Here is a 21,876-nt window from a genome sequence, read left to right as displayed (position 1 = left end):
TTGAAACCTTCTAAGTCCAAAATATCTGTGTTTTCAAGAAGCAACCATTCTCTCAGCCAGCAAAATGCGGCTGATTCATAATAAAGTTTAAGGTCTGGCAGGGCAAATCCCCCTCTTTCTTTGGCATCAGTTAGTATTTTAACAGTCTAGCCTTCCTCTGTGGCCAGCATGGAAATGCAGTGGGAAAGAAGAGGTAAGGTGGATCTCTTTGTTTCTCTGTGGATGCCTTTAAAAGATGATTGGACAAACTCATGGAGGACAAAGCTATCAGTGGCTACTACACTGAAGCAGGAAGGAGGTTTATAGGTGGGAAGACTTCTCTTGCTTGAAGGCTTCCCATGGGCATCTGCTTAGTCACTGTGGAAATGGGATGCTGGAGTAGATGGCCATTGGCTTGATCCAGGACTCTTCCATTCTTAAGTTCCTCTGCCTTTCCCTTCTGAATGTGGAAGAAGGGGCTTAACTTCCTCCATGATCAGCATGGAAATCAAGCGGGCTGGTGAAGAAAGGACCAAGTGAACTGCAGCTCCTCTGTTCACTTTTCTGCACAGGATTCCTTGTTTCCTGTGGCATCCAGGCAAGTCCACATCACAGTGTAGCTGAATGTAAGCTTTGCAATGGGGAGGGTGTTTTGGAGAAGAGAAGGTGGAGGGGGACAAGAGAGGGGGTATTGTCCCTTCCTTGCTAAAAGTTTCCACACAGAAATTCACCGTAGTTCTTCTTCCTCCCATGCCAGATCTAGATTTACCTTGAGATTGTGGGTCTGGATTCCCTCATGGAGGAAAGCTGCTCAGACAGCAATTGTAATGTGAGGAGCGGAACAGCCACTTAGAGAAGGATACCTCCTCAGTTGCACTGTGGGGCGCTTTTCAGGAAAGATAAGGGCTGCTCCACCAGCCTCAGGCTGCCTGCCTTCTTCTACAACCAACCCAGGTGGTGGCCCTGCTGTCGGCTTCCTCCTGCTTAGTCTCAGTGTTGCCCTCAGTAGGGAGGAGGATGAGGACAAAGCTCTTCTTAGTTGGCTCTGTCGGTCATTTACTCTGCCTTTGCCTACTCTTCACTTCTCTGCCTTCCCTCAGCCTGAGGGTGACATTTCTACATGGATAACCTTTTGGGGCAACATACCAGTGGAGGGTGGAGCAATGGCATCCAGTGGGCGGAGCAAAGTGAGAACTGCGCAAGCAGGAAGCAAAAGGGGGCAAGTCCTCGACCGTGGGCAATTTAAATAGCCCAAGCCATGCCCCCAGACCGACTGCATTGTTCAGTCCAAGGGATGATGTGGTCAAGGACTCCAATGGCGCCGGGGCTACCCCCTCCTTGCGCGTGAGTCGGGCTTGTGCCCAGCCTGCAACGTCATCTCCCCGGGAAGAGGAAATGGCTTTGTCAGGTATGAATTTGCTGAACAAATTTTTAAATGGAATACAAAAAAGGGAGGTGTGAGGAAGTCACGAAAATAAGTAAATGATTGTAAGATTTTATAAAGAGGGATTTTTAGTTTTTCTTTTTTCTTTTTACTCTTTCTTTTTATGTTAAATTCGGGGGGTTTTTTCTGTATTTTTCCTTTGTGTGTTATTATTCTGTAATTCTTTTTTGTTAAAAATCTAATAAATATTATTTTTTTAAAAAGGAAATGGCTTTGTCAGAGTTTGCATACTTGAGGGAGAAGTAAAAACTTACGCTCTTGACAAAATAAAATAGAGTTGACTATTTATTTATTTATGTTACTGTTATCTTTTTCAGTTGGAGAAAGCAATCCATAATAATAATAATAATAATAATAATAATAATAATAATAATAATAATTCCCCACCCATCTGACTGGGTTTCCCTAACCACAAAAAAGTCTATTACAGTTTCTATTTTCCTATCAGTTTGCAAAATTCTGCAGACTTCTGAGGGGAGGAAAAGGCCCTTGTGTTCCCCTGCTGAGAGGCAGCTCCTGGAAGTGACAGGAGCAAAGCCTCCAGATACAGCCAAGCAGGCTCACTGTTAATCACCCCTTAATGCCTGGCTCTGGTTCATGTGATCCTAACAAGCATTTGAATGGTCCCTTGGGCTGATCTGCATGTTCATCCTCTGCCGGGGGAGGAACACTGCCCTTTCTCTGCCACATTGTTGAATTCCTGTCAGGATGTAAACTAAGGGCTTATTTAGAGATATATGGGATTTACCCAGCAGTGTCGGGATGCCAGAGGGACTGCGCCAGCCTATTGGCTGGAAATGAAGGTGTATTCACCGAGCACGTATAGAGGGCCAACTGCAGATCCTGTTGAAGTCCATGGCACAATTCCCACTGCCTTTAATTGGATTTAGATCAAGTTCTTGGCATCCTCCCATATTAAAGCTGATCTCTAAATGCTTTTTCTTAATGAACAGAATTTATTCAGAAGCTCTTCTCAAGGTTTAAGATTACCAGCAAACAACCTTCCAAGTAAACTGAATGGTTTATTTAAAAGAAGAAAATATTCTCTTTCATCTTCCATTCAGTATGTGAGTTGGTTTGCAACATTACTCATCCTGATTCTCTTGAGTGATTCTTGGGCCTGAATGGAGAAAAAGTGTGGTTTCAGGGCCTCAAAATCATAGATAATACAATGAAACTGTTCCTGGACTTCAGAGATTGAATGCTGATATAGTACAAAGAACAAAGTATATAGTACATAGTACAAAGAAAGCTGGCTAAGTGTAGATAACACCTGATATGAAGGAAGACCTAAGTTAGATGTCTCCCTGATAGCTACATTTCTATGTGCAGGGAATTGTGGGTATGCTGTTGTCCCTGCACTCGGAATTAGTCTTCCACGTGTTCTGCTGTTAGTGTAGACTCATTCTCAAACACCACCAACTCCCAACAACTGCTTTCCCAAAGACCTGTACAGAACTAGGTGTCTCTCCCTTGAAATCCTTCTTTAAACCAATTTCCCCCATGAATACACATACCTGAGTCTTTATTCACAATAAATTCCACGCATATGCAACTCTATTCACTCAGTGATAGTGATGCTGCTTATTAATAGACATAATTGTGTTCTAGCTCCAAGTCTTGTCAGCCAGCCAAGTTCCCACAACAGTTCTGTGTGTGTATCCAGCTGCAAAAATGACTTAAGATTTGAAAAGCCATTGCATTGAAGAGTACGGTACTTTCTATTTGTCATCCTGTTCCATCGGTGTCAGGTATTTGCCCATTCTTTTTTCATGATCAGCTGATGGTATTATGTGATCAAGTGATTGGTACAATCATCATACAAATGCAGGTACTAATATGGGTAACATTGTTCCTACTCTTAGATGCTGTCAAGGGAAAACATGGGAGAAATCACCTGAGTACACAGTGCCATGAATACATCATATGACTTTGTTCTACCAACATTAATTGTCACCATGTGTTTAATTTTTTTGTTCCTGTGTGTGCTCACATATAATAGACAACCAAACTATGATCAAATTTTAATATTTTTCTCCTGGCTTATTGATGTTCCTCAGCATATGATACCAGGGTCTCAAAGTATTCCACTTCTGAGCGTAAGGGACAATCAAATGAACATGATATGTAGAAGGAAAACAATTTAATAACAGGTTGCCAAGAATCAGATAATAATTCATGTCAGATAACAAAACCATCCTTTAGTCAGTAGTGTGGCATTAGCCCCAATATTGTTTCAGAAGCCTGGCAGCTGTAGAAAGGTAATAAAGAGGTTGGAAGACTCTGCTCAGGCAAAATATGTGTATGAATTTCAAGGGAAGCTAAAAGGATTTCTGTTGTGATAGGGGGCAGGTGGGTGGTGCGTAATGTGTCTCTAAATTGCCACCAATTTTATACCTGAAATGGATCAGGGGAGAAATCTGTAGAACTTTCTAGAAAGTTAACATAATATTTATAAAGTTCATGAAAATTCTGACAGGGAGCGGAAATGTTTCACACCTCCCGATCATGCAATTCGACTATGGATAAAGTGACCCATAATTTGTTGGGAGGAGGGATTTAGAAATGGATGAATGGAGCACCATCGCTGATTTTCCCCTCACCAACACTCACAGGTTGCCAGCAGTAACGCCTCCAGGCACATCAAAAGAGAGGCAGGCAGAACGTTCAAATAGAAAAAGAAGACTGGGAACGAAGGGAGGACTGCGAAGGCAGGCAAGTCCACAGTACCCATTACTGCCCCTTTGACACCCACAATGTTTTGGCAAAGCCAAACAGGCTCAGTTCATCCTGGTCAGCAACTTCTGCCTGTTACATCTTTTTAAACATTGCCTTCTCCTATAGTCTGAGCCATTTCCATCATTTTCTTTAGCTGCCACACTTAAGGTCAAGATTTCTCCCCTTCCTGCTTGTTTCCTCTGGCTGTGCCACAGTGATTCCCCTCCCCCTTTCCTTTAATAAGGAAAATCTTAAGAAGGCATCAGGCCAAGAACTCCCACAAGACAACCAGGAATTCAGAACATTTATTGCAAGAGCTGAATAACTGTAAATAACGTTGAACTGGCAAAGCAGTAACAAGGATAACTGTTTAGATATTTATTCGGTCAAAGTCATCAAACACCCCTCACAAACTGACATAAGTACTGCAATAAGCAATGCACCCCTAACCCATTTTATGCTTGTATATTGTGGAGGAAAGAAAATGTGAACTGCTATATACAAAATAACTTCAGTTAGTTTTGGTAAGAACAAATTAACCATCAATATTAGCTACCTTTATTTTTCTGTGTGTTTATTTTAAGACTGATGTTTAACTGTGGAATAAGATAATTTTTTCTTTTGTACTTTAAGGACTCCCCCCCGCCCATGTTGCATGCTATTTGTTTAAATTGTCTGTCATGCCTTAAGAAAAAAACGCCTAAGAATGTTCAGATTAGGATTTATTAGACGTGCAACTGAGATCTTATTAACATTAGGAGTCACTTTGCTGGTTTGATTCAAGTGACACAACACTGGTACCTGCCAGGCATTGACCAACTATGGTAACAAACAGTTAAACAGCAAGAATTAGAGATTGAACCCTTTCATTTCCCCCAACTAGCCTACCAGGAGAATGCTTGGTTACATCATGAAGGCACGACACATTAAATATTTTGTGGCTATGATCTAAAAACACTTGTGTTACTACAACATCAATGCAGATGAAGATCAACACAACCGCTGCCATTTGAGCAATACAAACTGTCTTAGGTATAGACACACACAGCCCAATCATTTTAAAAAGCAATTATTAGATATGGATTTACTGGGTACAAAATAACTCAAGAAATGTTCCCGCACAAGCTCCATTGATATGAATGGGCACTTAGGCATCTCCCATTCAGTTCGATGGGGCTTGTATATTGGAACCACTCGGCAGATTGTTCCCCTTCCCCTCCACCTAATTTTGACTAGTATCACTCTCTAGCATGATTGCAGCCAATAATGTCCATTCAGCTGCTCTCGTTGTTTGTGTTCTCTTTTTCTCCCCTTTGCTTTGCAAATCAGAAACACAACAAAAATAATAGTGGCTAAAATCTCAAAGCCCTTACTTCAAGTGTTATTTCAGAATTGGCAATAATTTTATTGGCATTTTTTTGTCATATTAATAGTAAAATAAAATATTTCCCTCCCCTCCCTCTTTTCCTCAGTTTTTAACACAAGTGTTTTGAGCTCCTTGGAACATTGTGTGTCAGACAGACTACCAACACAGAAACACCATCACCAAAAGAAACAAAATAATAATAAAAAACAACAGGAAGCAAATGAAATAAAGTAGAAAAAAGCAACTGTGAAACACAGAATTATGCTACAGTATTTTTTTAGGTGACCGTTATAAGTACACAAAAGTTATTAATAATAATTGATTCTATTTACAAGTACTTGAACACTGATTGACTTAACAAGTGTCCACTAACGTTGTTAATAGCACAGTAGGTTTAATGTTTGCAATTTTAGTTGTTTTGTTTCAGTAAAGATGTCAAGTATAGCAGTCCCAGCACAAGATCAATGGTAACAATAACACAATTTCCTAATTGGATATGCTTTCTAAGAATTGCAATCCACCGTCTCTCTCTCACACATACTCTCTTTCTTTTTCTCTCTCTCCATGTGAATCTTCTACTGTTTGCAGCAGCAAGTCCAGGGTCAAAAAACAAAGGAACATAAACAAACCCCCACCCGTTATCCCAAGCAAATTGAAAAAAATTAAGATATTTTGCAAACTGGAGAGATTCTCTGTAAGAGTTTGATTATTTCTACAGTATTTAACAAAACCACACAACTAGTAGAAATGCTCTTTTGTGTTGCAGTTCCATGGAGCTACCACAAAGTTATGCATATCTCTGCTATGTGACGCATAGTTCTAGAGGTCTACTCAGTACATAAAGCTCTGACACACACACACACACACACACACACACACACACACACACACACAGTATTAGCAAGTCTAACTAGGCTACAGTCACTGTTCCAAAGAAGCCTTTCCTTATAGCTGGTTCTCCTTCGGACTCTCCACTGGTCCTGATGCTTGTTTATAGGATTTCAAGTTAGCCAAAGGAATGTCAGCCATGGGATTGCCAGGGTTGAAATGGCCTTCCCCCGAGCCAAACTGCTTTCGGTCACTGAACTGGTTTCTGTTGCTGTCTTCTTTCCAGGTTCTGGTCAACGTGTGGCCATTCACCAGTTTGTCTTTCTTAACCCATTCCTTCTGAGGTGCAAAGGTGGAGAGTGGAGACTTTGGCTGCTGGTACGAACCCAAAGAGGGAGGCATCCAACAGTTGTCTGAGTGACCCAGGACCAGGCATTCTTGAGTGCACATCTCAGTAGCTTCAGCTAATCCTCGAGGGCCAAGAGGTCCATCTGTGGCGAGATGTGGGCACAGGCAGCAGACAGAAGGGGTAGGGAGTAGAAGAAAGAGAGAAAAGGGGTGGTTAGATTTTTTTTCTGTCTTTTAATAAAAAGTGTTACTTATTCATTTAAATATATACGTATATTTCCTGCCTGACTAATCTATTCACCTGACTAGGACCATAGGGGTATAAGGTGGGTAATTACCACCAGCAACAACAATTCATAAGCTGTGCAAGCAACTTACAATTATAACAGCAGCACACACACACAAAATCTGTATGAAATACTTTATACCATGCTTTGTCCAGTTCTTCAACAATAACCCATGAAGGCCCTCAAAACACCAACTAAACCATGTGAGGCAAAACAGGGAGGATGAAGTTCCACACCCTGCTTTCCAATGCTGAAGGCTTTTGCCAGTTCCCGAGAGGGCGAGGAGCTCAATGTAGCACAGGCATGGCAGGCGGAGCCAATCTGATCTGCCTGCCAAGGTGCCCTCACTTTCCTGGCCTCCCTGTCTATCACTTCTCCCCTTTTCAGGAAATAGCAGCAACACTCTGCATTGGCAGGTCAGGCACTCGTGACACCAATAGTTCCTGGCTTACCCCTAAGCTACACATTTGTGGCTTCAGAGGGAGTGTAACCCCATCAAGATCGTCCACCCAGTCTAGGGAACTGCCCACTAACAGTCCATTTATCTGACCTACTTAATGGAAAGATTTTCTGGAAGCATGAAAACAGAGAAGTCTTATTTTTTTTAAAAAAATGCATTTCTTTTTATTAGTTAGAGAGGTCACTGTACGAGTCCATTTTTGAATAATAGCTGCATATTGGTGTGAGCATTGTTTTAGAAAGTGTGAATTGTGTAGATTTGCATGAAAATGCAAGCAGAACACAGTTTCTCCCACATCCCAACCCATCCCGAATTTCTTGCTTAGGACTGCTAGATAGAACCATATTCTGTCAAAAGGACCCACGTGTCCGCGATCACGTGTCAACTGGACGTGTCCAGAATGGTTGCGGCCTGTATGTTCAAAGCACGAATCTAATGTAAGTAGATCTGGCAGATAATGTGTTTCAGCTACAAACTTCGTTTTTTTAATATCAAAGCTACAAGCTCCCCCAACCTCCACACATTCTGTGCCAAGCCTACGTTTGTGCAAGGGGTACACATAATAGGTACTCTACCTTTTAAAATAAATAAATTCAAAGCCTCTCAAGTGTGAACATAATGTAAAAGCCTTGTTGCACTTTTTTCAAACTCTAGCAGGAAATGCCAGCCACCCAACAAATTCACATAATGGGTTCTGACACACATTACCACCAGTGCAGACCCACGCCATTTCTCTGCATGTTTCTCAGTGGAGTCAAACTGCGGATGAGTTATTGATCTGACCAGTGTGGATATATTGAGAAACCAAGGAATGCAAAAAGGCACCATCGAAACTGACTTAGCTCTGTATTTTTCAATGCTATCAATCAACTCACTCACACGATTCTAAATATATATATTTCAGTTGCAAATTACCAACAGCAAAGACAATTTCTTTAAGGCTATTCTTTCTCTTGTTCCTAAAGAAACAAAGTTGCTTTCATTACCGTGTGTACAGACAGTCAATTGTTTCTTGATTAAAATCAAGTGACAGGAAGGTGATAGGAAGGAAATTACTGATTTATTTGGAGCACAAAGTTAACTGATAGTCAGGAAGGCTGTAGTCAAAAGCGGTTTAAAGGGCAACCCAAAACAGAGAAAAAGAAAACACAGAAAGAGGATCTGATCACTGTCACATCAGCAAAAAAAGAGGGGGGGGGAATGATTTTATGGAATCCCAAGTATGGAAACGAGGAGGAGGGGCTGGCAGAAATTGGGCGGGGGGTGGGGGTGAGAGTCCCTACATTCTGTAAGCTGCTACCAGTTTTATACTAGAGCAAATTTGGCCTTTTTATTGAGGGAAACAGACAAGTAATTTCAAGGGAAGCCAGCAGTCGTATTTCACCTAATCATACTAAGAATAGCCCCATTAAAATCAATGCACTTAAGTTAGTTAAGACAACATTGGGTCTGCTCTCAAGTATGACTTAGGTACAACTTCAAATAAGCTTCTTCACTAAAGACTGGCAAAAAGTCCCCGGGGATTTGCATACAGATGCACTACTTGGGGATTCTGGTTTGCAGAACCTTCTGTACAGCATTACACAATGAGCATGTCAACAGATGTTCAACTGAGGGTAATCCGACAGCACCAAGCATGTTTAAGGGGGGGAAAGAGTCCTGGCTTCATGTGCCTCGTTTTGCGCTTCCGAGCGCAATTCAAAGTGTCGGTGCAGACCTTTAAATTGCTAAGCAGCCTCAGCCTTGTATTCCTGAAGGAGCATTTCCAACCCCCCCACCCCACCCCATCGTTCAGCCCAGACTGAGGTCCAGCTCTGAAGGCCTTTTAGTGGTTCCCTCACTATGAGAAGCGAGGTTACAAGGAACCAGGCAGAGGGCCTTCTCAGTGGTGGCACCTCCCTGTGGAACACCCTCTATCAGATGTCAAGGAAATAAACAATGACGACTTTTCATCTGAAGGCAGCCCTGTTTTGGGAAGCTTTTAATGTGTGATGTTTTGTTTTAAAAGCTGCCCAGAATGGCAGAAGCAACCTACTCAGATAAGCGAGGTACAGGAAATTTATTTTTTATTAAATTCACTTGTGTTAAACCCAAGGAAGACAAGTGGGTATAGCCTGAAATAAATTATTATAATTATCACTATTATTTATTAAATTTGTATACCACCCTTCATCCAAAGATCCCAGGGCAATTCACAAGACAAAAATACAAAACAAGAATACAAAATACATAGTAAAACAAAAACAACCCAATAACCTGCCTCCCACAAAAACAAATTAAAGGAAATGTCATTAAAAACATACAATAATTTGGGACTGGAAGTTTCACTTATTTTTTAAAAGAAGGTCTAAAATCCTGAGCTTTACATTTGAATCCCTGAATTTTAATGGGAGAAGAAAAATTCTTTATGTTAGAACTCCTTCTTGGCCTTCCCTTGTGTCTTTGAGTCCTCCCTGCTATAATCTGACACAGGTATTTCACAGAGGGAGGGGGAAGCAGCTAGTAAAAGGGAGTATTTCCAGCATATTGTTAACATTTCGAAAGGTTAATCTATAGGTTAAACGCTGATTATTTTCTTTTCTGCTGACAACAGCAATTTGCTTTTAATTAGGTTTTCTCATTTTTTTCTGCCTGAACAATAATACAATCCTATCTTGCTGACCCAAAAGGGAATAGTTTGGCAGGGATTAAATCTTTCAATGCACAATAAAGAGGGAAGAGGAGGAGGAGGAGGAGGAGGAAAGCCCATCGCCCTCATTCATGATAAACTGACACATTTCGTGAAATAGGCACGGCTCCATTTCGAAGCTTTCAGTAGAATGAATGGAAAGCCTCAGCACCAAACTTGCATGTTTCATGACCTCATCCAGAAGCTAAACAAACTAAACTCAAGTTCAAACACAACTAACATCTATTTTCGTTTGGGCTTTAAATGAGTAATAAGCCGTTTTTAAGTCAGAATGAAAATATGCTTGTGGCCCTTTAAGCCATGTCAAATTAGTCTCTTGAGAGATTTATTTCTCATTTAGTTTGCTTTCCTCAGTAACAGCTCCCGAGATCTAAGGCACTTAATTTTAGTGTAGGGTTTATGCAAGCTTTGCTAGCTGATAAGTTGGTAAAGTTTATATGGGGCTTTGGAACTGTTTGTCAGAAGAGCGATTTAAATGCATATTTTTGGTGATGAAATGCATTATCTGCACATATTCTCAGGGATGTGCCTGGAGCAACCCATTTTAAGTAGATGTATATTTTTCTTCACTCCCTGTTCCCCCCTCAATTATAATACTGGGGACATCCAGCCAATATCAGAAACATTTCTTTTGCTAACGCTGCATCAGTGTTAACCCTGGTTAGTGCTAACTGTGTATTGCCTGGCCTCTTGCAACAGAAATATTTCACAGCAGCAACCCTCTCTAGTGGCAGATGGGGAATTTTCAGTCCCCACCCCCCATTGCTACAGTTATTGAGGAAAGGGGAAACCTTCAAAATATTGTGTGTGCATCGTCTCTGGAATGGGGTGGGTGGAAATATAGTAATATTTTAGTTGAAAATTGAAGCATTTGGTATACTAAGGGGGTATAATTGCTTATATGAGTCCCATTAGAAAGTAAAGCACCATTCTCTAGCCTAAGGTTGCCACTTGTATTTCCTCCTTTTGGAGGTGACACATATCACAAAGACATATCCTCCAACATTTCTCCAATTAAAATAGGGACATCCGATTCCATAATGATAATTTTACTATTTATACCCCATACGTACTGGGTTGCCCCAGCCACATCTATAGATGCATATTTAGAAACAATTACTGTGATTTCAAAATAAATTAGTACATCTTGCCACAGTGGGAAAGACTGGTCTGTGTACAGTGGTACCTCGCAAGACGAATGCATTATAAGACGAAAAACTCGCAAAACGAAAGAGTTTTTCGTTTTTTGAGTTGCTTCACAAGACGGATTTCCCTATGGGCTTGCTTCGCAAGACGAAAACGTCTTGCAAGTTTGTTTCCTTTGTCTTGCAAGTTTGTTTCCCTTTTCTTAAAACGGTGCATTCACTTCGAGGAGCAACTCATAGCACGCGGTGTGGTAGCCTTTTTTGAGGTTTTTGAAGACTTTGGTGATTTTTGAAGCTTTTCCAAAGTCCGTGCTTCGCAAGATGAAAAAATCGCAAGACGAAAAAACTCGCGGAATGAATTAATTTCATCTTGCGAGGTACCACTGTACATGCTTGATCTACTGTTCAGATGCTGAATTTCACAGAATAATAGAATCACAGAATTGTAGAGTTGGAAGGGCCATTGAGTCCCATGACCTGGAATGCAGAAATCCTGCCTACAACCTTCCCTGGGGGGGGGGGGGCTTGAATTACCAACATTCTGGTTAACAGCCAGATGCACTGACCCACTGCACAATTTCCAGGTCCCTCTTCAGCCTTAAACCTGACTGAACCCAGCAACTGTTTCAAATCAAGGACACCATCAAATGGAGGACTGATGTCTGAAAAGTAGGGCACATGGCTCCCTATCCATACCCATGCCCTGCTGCTTTTCTGAGGGGGCGAGGAGGATGCTTATTACTGTGTGAGAGAGAGACTGTTAGAAAGGAGGCTGCTGGAGCACACAGCACTAAAGGCTAAGCACTCAAGTATCCATAAAGTGATAACTTGTCCATCTAAATAAACCACCACAGATTTTCTTTAAAAATCATTTCAGTCTTCCAAATAGAGTCAAGTCATACATTAAGCTGTGAATCATCAAGTTTATCCTGGTTTCCAAACGAGTATTGATTCTGCCCACGTTACAATACAGATCCAACGGATACAGAATGTGTTGGTTATGTTCTAGGCCAGGCATGGCCAAACTTGGCCCTCCAGCTGTTTTGGGACTACAGTTTCCATCATCCCTGACCACTGGCCCTGTTAGCTAGGGATGATGGGAGTTGATGTCCCAAAATAGCTGGAGGGCCAAGTTTTGGCAGGCCTAGGCTTTATTTCAGAAATTTCTAGGAGCTACAGCCAAGAGAAACAGGTTGTCATACACACACACACACACACACACACACACAGTCTCTACCCTGGAATATAACAACGAACCATCAGCAACACTGCAAGGGCCTTTTGGGAACCAAACTTGTTTCACAGTTACTCAGACACAAGCCTCGTTGGAGGTAAGAGCAAAGCCATGCACATATGAACCTGCCATGGACTAAGGCAGAGAACTGGTCAGTCTTGCCCATTGCAACCTACTCCAGCTGGCAGTCTCAAGCAAGAGTTTTCCCAGTGTTTACACTGTACCAAAGACTTTTTAACTAGTGATACCAGAGACCAAAAGCTAAAACCTCCTTGATGCAAAAGGACACGCTCTGCAACTGGCATCTTCCCATCCAGGGTGAGTTCATCCTTTCTGCTCTAATTACACTGCCCCTTCCATCTTAAATCTCTTCCTGGTCGGCACTGTAAGATGAAGTGAGAAATTATGATCATGAGTGGACTAAGTAAGATGAGAAGGGATGCTTTCTGGAATGCACACAGCCTTGGTTTTTTGGCTTTGTTTTTTTTAATTCCTTTGCACAAAGAAGAAAGCATAATGTTGACATAATGGTAATTATCTCTTCCCTGCACTGTCACCAAACAATGGCTTTCTCCCAATTTTCTGAAGTTGTTTCATCACCACATACAATGACACCACTTTAAAGCTGTTCCTGCTGCTTTTAATTTTATAATTACATTAATTTGTTTCCCTTTTCTTCATAAAAACGTCACTGAGATCTCTGTATTGAGTTTTTTTCCTCCCACACGCTGAAGTATTTCATTGAATTCTTCTCCCCTCCCAACATCATCTTTCCCCCACCCACCCCCAAATTATTTGTTCTCCAAACAATCCAGAATAAATCTGGTTATCAGTCTTGGCTCCTTGAATATATAATGACGCAAGTGCTGATAAAACTGTACAAGCCATCTGTCTCCAAATTTAAATATTTTGAAGGCAAACACAGTCGAACATAAGCAAGAACTCCTTAAAATTGCCTTTGTAAATATTTATATCTGATTGTGCTCAAAAATAATGCCTTTTGTTGTTGTGTTTTTATTCTGTTAATAGCTGTCAGGCAGCCTCACATTCATGTTGCCTCAAAAGCAGGCAGGTGGAAGACAAGAGAATAATCTGTGCCAGTCAAGTGCCTGCTCTTTCCTAATGGTGGAAATTCTGAGTGGTCTTTTATCTCATTTTATTATACCCAGAAGCTAAACTCTTATTCCATTGATTAACTCACTGCCGCAATTAGTGAGTAGCTTCTGGCAAGCTGACCGACCGCATTTCCACCTCCTGCTTCAAAGGCCTTTTGCTCAAAGGCTGGATAATTATCCTTTGACTCAGGAAGAGTCAAGACCTCAACATTACCAGCTCTCTCCTGCCCCCAAATAAATCCCACTCAAAGATGTGTGTGTGTGTGTGTGTGTGTGTGTGTGTGTGTGTGTATATATATATTTGTTGCTAGGTATGAGGAAGCACATCCTGGATACAAACAGCCATATAATTCCATATAGCTTTGACCAGAAGGTAGCAAAAGTCATTTTTTATTATTATGACCTATTTGTATTGGATTCGATTGTTATAAGATATGTGAACATAGCCGTATACTTTGTCGTTCCTTTAGCTTCTAAGCCACCTTGTGTTCAGCAATATAGGAAGGTGATATTCAAATTAAAAGTGGAAGTGGTGTGATGGTGGATATTGGGGACCCACTAGCAGTGACCTGAAGCAACGCCTAGTCTGAAAAGGTTAGCAAACTGGACAAGGACAACGTGCTGGGATTTAAAAATTGGCCACAACTTTATTGAGTCCAGATCTTGGTTGGATTGGGCTCAGGCTTTGGGTGTAAATCCCTTTGAGACCCCCAGGTGGATGGCTGAAGCATGACATGGGTCCTCTGCGAGATGCAGGTCTACATGGAGGGCCCTCCTAAGCCCATCTGCTGCATGCCTTGGATTTTGGACACAGACCTCCAACTAGACCCCTCTAATAGGGTACCTTGCTCTGACGTGGGGGTTAGGCACCACTTCACCCCCATGAGATGTTGGATTCCAGCCCCATTGCCTATATCTGCCAAAGTTGTGACTATTGATATGGGGAAGGAAAAACTTCAAACAGGGCCAATCTGTTTGCAGGCATATTCCTTCCCAGCTCCAAATATGGGAACCAATATAGAACCACAGCAAAGCCAATAGCACATAAACCTAGGAAGGAAAAGGTTGGAAGACATAATCATGGCATAACTAAATAGGGTGGAAAGGATGTTCTTTGGCTGACTGCTGTTGGGCACAGACAGCTTTTATAGGCTGAGGGCGGACTAGAGCAGCGGTCAGCAACCTGCGGCCCATGGGCCACAAGCGGCCCACAGGGGTTGTTTAAATGGCCCACGAGCCACCCCCAAATCAAGCCACCCACTTGGTGAGTCCCCAAGTGCTGCACTAAACCAGCGCAGCACCGAGCATGGACTTGCTTCCACGGTGCCAAAAATCGCGTATGTGCATTCGCAGATGCCGAAAAGCACATCTGCACAGATGCGATCTGGCCCACAAAGCAATCTCAGTGGAAGTGAACCGGCCCAGGCGAGGTAAACCTTGCTGATCCCTGGACCAGAGTGAAGCCTGCTCCACTCAACTCCACTCTCAAGCCCCGCCTACTTGCCCCAGCTGGCTTGGCCAGGGTTCAAATGACTGGATTCAGCTTTACACATTCAGCTTTACGTGCTTGGATATATATATATATATATATATATATATATATATATATATATATGGACGTGCGTCCGAGGGAAAAGGACTTTGGCAATCCCACTTGCCGTTGAACCCAGTGTGTTTTGACTAGACACATTTTTGGCTTTTTGTGCTATCCCCAGAATGTAAGCCCAGCTTAAGTTGAGAGTTGCTTGTATTCCAAACTCTGTTTGGAAGCCTTTAGGAGGGGTGGCTGCTGGCTGAGCTGGCAGATGAGTGTCGACCTGTGCTTTGTGGATTGGGTCCTAGGTCACATGGTCAAGATGAAAGGAGATTAGAATATGTGGCAGTTTATCCCTGCCCCAACCAGGCCTCCTGTTTGGGACTTATGCTGCCTTTAATTCCATTCGTTTAAGTTCCACCAGCTGAGCCAGGGTGAGGCATTTATGTTGGCCGAGGTCCAGGAAAGCCCAAGATCTGCAGAAAATCATGGGGTGTGTGCATAATTTCTAGTAAGTGACTGGTGGGCTTAATGCAACTTGGAGGGTCACAAGTTGTGGCAGCTTGACTCAGCAGAACTCAGGGAGAGGAGGCCTCTGAGTCTCATCCTCCCATCTCTTCTTCAACTCCATTGTTATTATTAATATTTATTCTAGGTCCCATCCTATGTTAATATGCATGATTAATATGCATGAGAGGCAAAGGCTGAGGGCAAATCCACAAGCACCTTTTCCATACTCCAAATTAAAAATACCGCTATAAAAAGAAGTTTAGTTCACGGGCGGAATATCAGTGTCACGTTCTAGAAGCAGGCAGTCACCTTGAAAAAAGTGGCGGAGGAGAAACCAAGCAGGATTCTGCAAAACCTTTTGTTAGCAAATAAATGGGGATTACAGTTTTACACATCTCTCCCACAGATTTTATTCTTCGGTCACAGACGAAACGTCAACATTTGGAGATGGAGATGGTCCAAATACAACACACAGGCAGCCAAAGCAGCAGATTCTCTCCCCGGGAGAATATGGTTATTTAGACAGACTTTATAGCTCAAAAAGAACAGATACCAGCACATCTTTGTAAATCCGTACCTTCTATTTCACGGCGTGGACCTCATCCATCTTTTTAACTGCTGAAGCTACTGCTGAGGAGAACATTACCACAACTAATTCTGTCTTTTCCAAATTAGCATTTTTGTCGCATTCCCCATCTTTTCCAAATAAATTTTTAAAAAATTTATGCAAGGGATTGAAATGAACCTTCTGCATTTGACATATTTGCTAATAAAAGCAGAGCACCCACAGCATTGGATTAATATCCACTTTATTAACACATATTTTCTGTTATTTAGTTGAGATGTTTTAGCCAGCTGCTAGGGAGATAAAATGAATAGAAATTTATTGAGTTTGCTTATGCTTTTTGCTGAGAGAAATGCAGAACAATCTAGACTAAACACTGAGAACTATTTGGTCATCCAATAGACGTACTGAATATTCCTGAATGCTGCAGATGGAAGTGGTGCCATACTTCCTTCACTGACTGGAAAAGTTAAGGGGGCAGGATGGTGGATCCCTCTTCACTCTCTAGAACAGGGCAGTCGCTTACAGACTCCTTGTTAAAACCGTGATTATGGAGGACAAACATACTCAGCTACAAGTGATCGCCAAAGAGGAAGAAGGCAACCTAAGGCCCGGGGGCTGGATGCGGCCCAATTTCCTTCTCAATCAAGCCCGCGGAAGGTCCAGGAATCAGCATGTTTTTACATGAGTAGAATGTGTGCTTTTCTTTAAAATGTATCTCTGGGTTATTTGTGGGGCATAGGAATTTGTTCATCTTTTTTTCAAAATGTAGTCCGGCCCCCACACAAGGTCTGAGGGACGGTGGACCTGATCTAGAAGCTTTTGGGCAATAGACATGCAGGTGTCAGTGTCTGCAGAAACTACTATAGTCCAGTTGTTGCCTAACCATACCTTCCACACTACACAAATATTTGAATCCCTACCACTTTGCACCCCTGGACTGCCATGGTGTGAACACCTTGCACGTCTCAATTGCATTTGCCCTGAATGCTACAGTGGATGCCTGCAGCTTTAAGCTGATCAACAGGATAGAACTGATCACCTTACATCTGGGCAGTGCTTTTTTTCAGCAGGTACCCATAGGTATGCAATACCTGCACCTTTTTTGTTGCTGTTAAAAAGGGTGGTGCTTGCTGTAGCAATTTCATGGTGAGTACCGACACCTATTTTTCTAGAAAAAAATCACTGCATCTGGGATAGACTAAGTAATCTTTGCTATTTTCTTAAATTATAAAATAAGTATGATAGATTTTGTTGCATATGTTGCTTAGACATTCATTTGTCCTAAGATGTTCTAAAAAGCAACAATCACCTGTTGTGTAAATTTCCATGTTATTTCACATATATTTAAAGTATATCAATTTGTTAAAGCCAACTTCCTGCAATATGTATACAGATTTCAACATCAGTACGACAAGAGCTGCAGAAGTTGTCACAGCAGCAGAAATCCAACATCGGATCTCTTTCTGATCCATAGAGGAAGAGATCCATGGAGGAAGAGGATCCATTGAGGAAGCGATCCAACACTTTCTGTTGTTGTTGTTTAGTTATTTAGTCATGTCTGACTCTTCATGACCCCATGGACCAGAGCATGCCAGGCCCTCCTGTCTTCCACTGCAGTTTGGTCAAACTCATGCTGGTAGCTTCGAGAACACTGTGCAACCATCTTGTCCTCTGTCGTCCCCTTCTCCTTGCGCCCTCAATCTTACCCAACATCAGGGTTCCAGGGAGTTTTCTCTTCTCATGAGGTGGCCAAAGTATTGGAGCCTCAGCTTCAGGATCTGTCCTTCCAGTGAGCACTCAGTGCTGATTTCGGTCAGAACGGATAGGTTTGATCTTCCTGCAGTCCATGGGACTCTCAAGAGTCTCCTCCAGCACCATAATTCAAAAGCATCAATTCTTCGGCGATCAGCCTTCTTTAGGGTCCAGCTCTCACTTTCATACATCACTACTGGGAAAACCATGGCTTTGACTATACAGACCTTTGTTGGCAAGCTGATGTCTCTGCATTTTAAGATGCTGTCTAGGGATCCAACACTTTCTAGGCCCATAAGATTAGCATATTATTCTGCTCCCCCACATCTCGGAATCATTCTTTAAGGCAGGTTGGCTAATCCCTGGTCCAGCCAAGTGATTTTCCCTGGCCTTCAGAGACCCCAACATAAAATCTCTCCCCCCCAACTATGTTGGGTACTCTGCTGTTCTATGGTGGACAGCATACATTTCTGCTTCAAGGGAGTGACGTGAAGAAAGGATTTAAGTCATGGGAAATTGTTCTGTGATTGCCAACTGGGCTCATGGGTTTAAATCCCACTCCCTTGTTGCTGTCATTGCACGCTGTGTGTGTGTGTGTGTGTGTGTTTGTGTGTGTGTGTGAGAGAGAGAGAGAGAGCGCAATACAGTGGTACCTCAGGTTAAGTACTTAATTCGTTCCAGAGGTCCGTTCTTAATCTGAAACTGTTCTTAACCTGAAGCACCACTTTAGCTAATGGGGCCTCCCGCTGCTGCCGTGCCGCCGGAGCACGATTTATGTTCTCATCCTGAAGCAAGGTTCTTAACCCGAGGTACTATTTCTGGGTTAGCGGAGTCTGTAACCTGAAGCGTCGGTAACCTGAAGCGTATGTAACCCGAGGTACCACTGTAATTCAGCACCTACAGTTTTGGTTGGCAAAAATCCTTTGGAGGGAACCTTGAAGGGCAATGTGGCCCTCAGGCTGTAAAAGGTTAATCATCCCAAAAGAAAAAGGAAAAGGAAAAGAAAAGAAGAAAGAAAGAAAGATGGACTCTACATAGTAGTTGTATTGTAGTTCAAACTTCAAGAAATGAACTTGACACCTGACCTATGCAAGTAGTACCCACAGGAAATTCCCAGACTGCAATACCAAGATCAAAAAACGGACACAGAATGTTCTGGTCTTCCTTGCCTCACATCAACCACAGTTCTTATTGTAGGCTCAACAGGCAGCAACTTCACTTAAGTTGAATCTGGCAAGTGCCAATGTAATATACTATTTAAGAGTGCTAGACAAGGACTGGACAGACCCAAGTTCAAATTCAGATCCCTACTTAGCTAATAAAACTGGCTGTGTGGCCGTGGGTCCACCACTCCTTCTCAAACTAGTCTACCGTATTTTTCGCTCTATAAGACGCACCAGACCACAAGATGCACCTAGTTTTTGGAGGAGGAAAACTAAGAAAAAATATATTCTGAATCTCAGAAGCCAGAATAGCAAGAGGGATTGCTGCACAGTGAAAGCAGCAATCCCTCTTGCTGTTTTGGCTTCTGGGATAGCTGTGCAGCCTGCATTCGCTCCATAAGATGCACACACATTTCCCCTTACTTTTTAGGAGGGAAAAAGTGAGTCTTTTAGAGCAAAAAATACAGTATCTCACAGAAATGTAGTGAAAGTAAGATTAGGAAAAGGGCAGGGAAATTGTGACAAAGACAAGATCCAAAATAGAGTGCAATGAGAGCAATAAACATAGTGTTCTACATGCACAGTTCCCTTTAGTGAATAATTTTAAAAACCTGCTAAACCTGTTTTACCAAAGATGACAGTGAGACAAAGGAATGTGTGACTAAACAAAGGGCAACAATGCTTTGGTCGTATCACTTTCAACTCTCTTTTCTTAAAAAAAAAAGGATTGTCTCTTTCTTTCCAGCCAAAATTGCATTTCAAGAGTTTTATTGAGACATTGGATATACTTCAGCTATTTTCTATTTTAAAATGCTTCAAGGGAGCTAAAATCCAGTCCTGCTGAATGGATGACATTACATCAATGTCAAGGAAGGCAGTGCCACCTCCACTGAGTTCATCAGCGTCTCTAATTCCCTCAAACACCTGTGCACCTCAGTGGCTTTATGATTATGAATAGTTCCACTGACTAGAACAGGACTACTCATACCTTTAAAAAGTTACTTGCAAAAACTTCTATATTAGTACACATATTTTCCCACCTTGAAAACTAACAGTTTCCTACTGCTGTCCTCATGAACATTCTTTTATCTTCACATTTTCAGTCCTGATGTGCAGAGAACCATGGATCTTCTGGTTGAACTCTCTCTTTTTCCAACCGTGAAACATGCCTTAAGAACCCCTTTGATGTTCTCTGACTATCTTTATTTCTCACCCTTCATATTTTTGATTTGGTCACAGTGCTCAGCGGATGAAGTGTACTGCAGGTTCTTAGCCACCATAGGGTAGCTACCAAGCATCAGTTTAAATTACACGCGAAGCATCTGGTAATTAATTTGAGGTGAACACTTGTGTGAATGACTTCATTTGCACCTACTGCCAATGAAGGCAAACAAATGCCAAAAAAAAAAATATAGATTTTAATGGGACTTGCTTCCAATGAAATGTGATTAGAATGAGAACCAAAGGCACATTCTTACCTAACCCAAAAGCAATGGGCAGTTTTAAAATAAGATTTGTAAAGGAAACTATGAGTGTACAAGATGGGGCAAACCTGGATTTATTGCTACATTTATCAGATAATAGCTGGCTCAGCTGGAGATCTCCTGAATCCTAAACTGCTCACCCCAGTGGATCTTGCCCTAGGATTGCCCGCTATGTTAGGTCCATTGATTTCAATGCAACTACTCTGCATAAATGTTAGTTGAATACCACCCAATATTTAGTTCCTCAAAGAGCTTCATAGGTCAAGCTGTTTCAACTGCAATAAGTTGGCAATTGAAGCATCAGCCAGCCCTTCTACTTTTTAAAAATCACATTGAGATTTCCCCATAAGCAATGAGTCAGCATTTCCTATTACACTGTTCTCATATATATTTACCTTGAAAAAACAACAATGGATAGCATACTTAAAACCTCAGAAACCATGAACTAAACTAACTTTAACTTGATGAAACCTGTTTTCCAGATGACTACAAAGAAAGAAACAGTTGAGAAAAACGTTTGGAAATGCAATTTGGGAAAACAGGAGATACTTTCTATGGATTTTAAGCAGTAATTTATGTTTTATACAAGCTCCATGTTATATAAAAAAAATGAAGATGCTAGTTATGGTTTACAGATATTTCCCGCTGCCTACTGTTCACAATAGTGTGATTATACAAATCTTTAAAAGAATAATAATATTTTTTAATCCCAAACTTGTGCCCCCTTCAAATAGCTCTTTGTCTTGTGCCAACAATGTCACCCTTAAGAGACAGACTAATCTAAAAGTGAAGTTGTGAAAAATTTAATTGCCAAATTTAAACTGATGATTATCCATTCACTAGCTGAATTAATGGATTAATCATCAACTTCCAGAGCCTCAAAATGATTTAGACCTAATCATACGCAATCAGTGATGAATATACTAAAACGATCTGTTGGACATCATTGTTAAGGGACCATTATAGAGTTAAATTTAGAAATTCCTATTATTATGAGCTGGAGTCAGTCTCTATACACTTAGACTTTTATTTCTTGTTATTTTAGCTCAGTATTTCTTTCCAGCTATAAAACAGCATGACATTTGGCCTGCAATAACAGTAAGAGTTTGATTTTTTTTTAAAGGGCTCCTATAAATTATATGTACCTCAACACTCCCTAATCTAACTCTCTTTTTACATATATGATGAAGTTCTTTATATCACAGTGTATATAAAATTACAGTAAGAACAGACATTCCTGATTCTGACCCTA

At 41.5% G+C, this 21,876-nt stretch overlaps 1 protein-coding gene across 9 annotated transcripts in view; it reads right to left on the bottom strand.

The window, feature by feature from the left end:
* Positions 1-4,431: 4,431 nt before the first annotated feature.
* PCDH9 (protocadherin 9) overlaps positions 4,432-21,876 on the bottom strand; it is a 776,895-nt gene continuing 759,450 nt past the window's right edge. For 8 of the 9 annotated variants that reach the window (XM_081857987.1, XM_081857991.1, XM_081857992.1 and 5 more), the window contains one exon: positions 4,432-6,826. In XM_081857987.1, the coding sequence (XP_081714113.1) occupies positions 6,453-6,826 (374 nt within the window). In that variant the 3' untranslated portion in view covers positions 4,432-6,452. The remainder of the gene's footprint in view (positions 6,827-21,876) is intronic. The other variant, XM_081857988.1, reaches the window with a different exon arrangement.

Source organism: Podarcis erhardii, assembly GCF_964252035.2.
Source record: "Podarcis erhardii genome assembly, chromosome: 4".
Classification (NCBI taxonomy): Eukaryota; Metazoa; Chordata; class Lepidosauria; order Squamata; family Lacertidae; genus Podarcis; species Podarcis erhardii.
Note: the sequence above shows the minus strand (reverse complement) of the source record. Positions and strands in the feature narration are given on the sequence as shown.